The sequence below is a fragment of the Trichinella spiralis genome, assembly GCF_000181795.1.
Source record: "Trichinella spiralis strain ISS 195 chromosome Unknown Scfld4137, whole genome shotgun sequence".
In the NCBI taxonomy this organism is placed as follows: domain Eukaryota; kingdom Metazoa; phylum Nematoda; class Enoplea; order Trichinellida; family Trichinellidae; genus Trichinella; species Trichinella spiralis.
Window position 1 is genome coordinate 1 of NW_003531076.1, and position 1913 is coordinate 1913.

General features: G+C 31.2%; 2 protein-coding genes across 2 annotated transcripts; both read left to right on the forward strand.

The window, feature by feature from the left end:
• The first annotated feature begins 100 nt into the window (after nucleotides 1-100).
• On the forward strand, nucleotides 101-433 carry Tsp_12518 (conserved hypothetical protein). Its single transcript, XM_003367515.1, has 2 exons — nucleotides 101-241; nucleotides 308-433. Exons 1-2 carry the CDS (start codon nucleotides 101-103, stop codon nucleotides 431-433), a joined length of 267 nt encoding a protein of 88 aa, XP_003367563.1.
• Nucleotides 434-1104: 671 nt separating this feature from the next.
• Nucleotides 1105-1843, forward strand: Tsp_12519c (putative ribosomal RNA large subunit methyltransferase J; the record flags this gene model as incomplete). The annotated part of the gene is made up of 4 exons (XM_003367516.1): nucleotides 1105-1168; nucleotides 1453-1606; nucleotides 1687-1750; nucleotides 1814-1843. Coding segments are annotated over exons 1-4 (312 nt in total), but the record flags the coding sequence as incomplete, so codon positions are not given.
• Nucleotides 1844-1913: the final 70 nt, after the last annotated feature.

Here is a 1913-nt window from a genome sequence, read left to right on the forward strand (position 1 = left end):
CCGGAAATCCACATCAGTCAAATTTGTTTGAAGAAGTTGAAGAAGAAGAAGAAGAAGAAACAGGAGAAGCAAAGAAAGAGGAAAAGCAGATGAAGTTAAAATGGGAAAGTCGACGAAGACATTGCCTGAATTGGATAAGAAGCCACTGAATGAAGAAAAAACAACTTCCTCTAAACGACCCTTTATCGAAGAAGACGAGCAAGAATCTGCTGCGAATACTGATCAACCATCTGAACGAAGGGTACAGTAATTATTATTTTGATTGCAAATTATTTGTATTTTTTTACTTTCTGAAATTATACTTTAGTTCAAGCGAAGTTTTGTTTTTCCTCATGGAACGGGACCGGAGGAAGAAAATTTTTCCGAATGGCTACCACCTGAGAGTACGTTTGCATCATATTATTATATGGATACTGTGGAATTGATTGTTTAATTGTTTTATAGATCAGACTGGCGACGGAAGGACGTCGCTAAATGAAAAGCTTGGATATTAACCAATTTTTTTTACAGTACATATTATATTCAAATGCATATGACTAATAAAACCGTTATTTTTATATGAAGCCAACAAAATTCATCAGGGTATATATAATTCAATTAATTTGTTGTCTTGAAATATATATATATATATTTTTTTTTTGTTTATTTATTTAAGATTTGTGAAAAGTAATTCTGTAGGAAATTCTTGAAGTCATTAGAATGAATTTTATAACGTTTCGGTAAGCGTGTTATTGTAATATTAATTTATTGCTTATTTATAACACTGTAATTGTACGAGATAAAGTGAACAGTTGGTATAGTTTTTCCAAGTTGAATAATTTTGTGAGAAAAAATTTTTAATTTGATAATAGCAAAATCTCAAAATGTTGAAAAATCAATTATTTTTATTTTAAGGAATGTGAAATTTGTCTCGATGGTTGTGTAAGCATCTACACATGCTTGACTGCAGTGCTTAATGTGCATAAGTTTTTCATCAATTTAAAATTAGGCATACTGTAGGCTGATTGACAATCGTACTTGATTTTTAACATCATCTTATCGTGCATCATCGTCAAACCGGTCCGATTGATTATTTACATTTGAACGCCACAAGTGTCTTTCCAAATGACCTATTTATTTAAGTTTTTCGCGCCAATGCGTTCCTTTTCGTACATCAAGTGGAATATACGTTTTTGAACTGTTTAATATTTTATAATTTGTTAATTTTTGTATCAAATAACATTTGTATTTCTGTTGAACTTTTACTTCAAATTATGTAGTTAACTAAATCTTTTTTTGATGTTCTGCTTGTATATGAAAAGTTTTTAATTTTTTAAATAGGCATTAGTAAAGATTTTATTTTTATATTAACCTTCTAATGTTGAATGGCGCAAAAATGTTCACAGTGTGCACTATCGCGCGTGAAATAAAAATTTGTAAGTTCTTATTAAAAAAAATTTTTTTTTCTCATAGATATGGATGAATCAGGTGAATTTTGTGAAATTGAAAATGTTTCCTTCGAAAATGTCCATTCAGATGACTTAGCCGAAGTTTGCTGTTCGACGGCATCGTCAGGTTCAAATTTATTGAAACGGAAGCTTTCTGGCGATCAGTGTGTACAGCCGGTGTCTTTATTAGAGTACCGTTACAAATGATCAGCATCTTCAAATAACATTACATTATCAGCATCATTATTGTTTTTTATAGATTAGAAAACACTGAACCATATGAAAAACGCTGCAGTAGTGGAAAAATAATCAATGAAACAATGGTATGTTTGGGTTGTCCATTTTGGAATTTTTGGCTGTTTGTTTATTCAATGGATCTATTTTAGAATGAAATGGAATTCAAAGAAAGGCCCTGGGTTTGGAATTCGGACCAAGGCATGGCAGTCCACATTTCTGATCATCATACTCTACCTGAATGGGAAATGG

Excerpts from the sequence above, each read along its gene's own strand:
- Tsp_12518 (XM_003367515.1), top strand. The coding sequence starts at position 101 with ATGGGAAAGTCGACGAAGACATTGCCTGAATTGGATAAGAAGCCACTG. Across the intron at positions 242-307 it reads ATCAACCATCTGAACGAAGG|TTCAAGCGAAGTTTTGTTTT; the intron begins GTACAGTAATTA and ends ATTATACTTTAG.